Source organism: Aplysia californica, unplaced genomic scaffold (genome assembly GCF_000002075.1).
Source record: "Aplysia californica isolate F4 #8 unplaced genomic scaffold, AplCal3.0 scaffold00012, whole genome shotgun sequence".
NCBI classification, from domain to species: domain Eukaryota; kingdom Metazoa; phylum Mollusca; class Gastropoda; order Aplysiida; family Aplysiidae; genus Aplysia; species Aplysia californica.
In genome coordinates, this window is record NW_004797282.1 from 2,042,883 (window position 1) to 2,043,898 (window position 1,016).

The following is a 1,016-nucleotide window of genomic DNA, read 5'->3' on the forward strand; positions in this document are numbered from 1 at the left end:
AGCAGCAGCAGCAGCAGCAGCAATAGCAGTAGCTCTAACTGGACCCATCATTCTGTCGTTTCTCCCTTTTTAGAACGTCCAGAGAACAAGGCAACTTGTCAGGCAGGGTCACGTAATCTGATCCCCCATCCAGACTTCTGCCAACGGTACTACAACTGCAGTGACCACTCGGACAAACGCATGTCTTACCTGGGCAAGTTTGAGGAGGAGTGTGACTACCCTGACCTATTTGACTACGTGCTGCTGAAGTGTATGTCCTTCAAGGTAGCCAAGTGCGCAGAGGGAACCAAAGTGGGTGTGCAGCCATGTGAGTTTGATTTTTAAAAAATTCAGATTCTACATTCACAGCCAAATATACGATAACATAATGTAATAAAACTTTTCTTCCTATGTCCATGTAAGTTAGATCTGGGGGGGTTTTTTCTTCTATATCTACACATAAGATAGATCCTTTGTTTTTCCTATTTCTACACCCAAGTTAGATCTTTTTTCTTTCTATATCTACATGCAAGATAGATCCTTTTTTTTCTATGTCTACATGCAAGTTAGATCTTTTTTCATTCTATACGTTAGTTAGATCTTTTTTTTTCTGACTTTATCTAGATAAAACTTAGATCTTTTTTCGTTCTATAACAATATCATTATTATGTTGTAAGATCTTTTTTCTTACTATAACATATATCTAGATGCAAGTTAGATCCTTTTCCTTTCTAATGAGCACCCGCCAACCGCCCTCTTTGTACTGCAAGTGCCGTAAAAATATCATAAAAGCCACAAACACCCCACGCCCACCCTCCGCCATGTTTTGCTCTGTTCTGTGTGTACAGGCGACTACGTGAGGAACCAGTGTGTGAGCTCTCACTGTGAGCCGTGTTCCTTCCGGGCTCCCTCCTGTCTGGGAAAACCCGACGGCCTACATGTGAGTGGGGGAGAAATGGTGGTGGGGGATGAGAGAGAGGGGGAGGTAAGAGGAAAGGGAGAGGAGGGGGAGGGGAGAGGAGGGAGATGAGGGGAGA

At 43.7% G+C, this 1,016-nt stretch overlaps 1 protein-coding gene across 1 annotated transcript in view; it reads left to right on the forward strand.

Moving 5' to 3' along the window:
- The window catches only part of LOC101857459, a gene marked incomplete in the record, with an annotated part of 12,463 nt that overhangs the window by 9,530 nt on the left and 1,917 nt on the right, over positions 1-1,016 (forward strand). Inside the window, 2 exon segments of the mRNA XM_035970569.1 lie at positions 74-307; positions 828-919. Coding sequence (XP_035826462.1) covers positions 74-307; positions 828-919 — 326 coding nt within the window.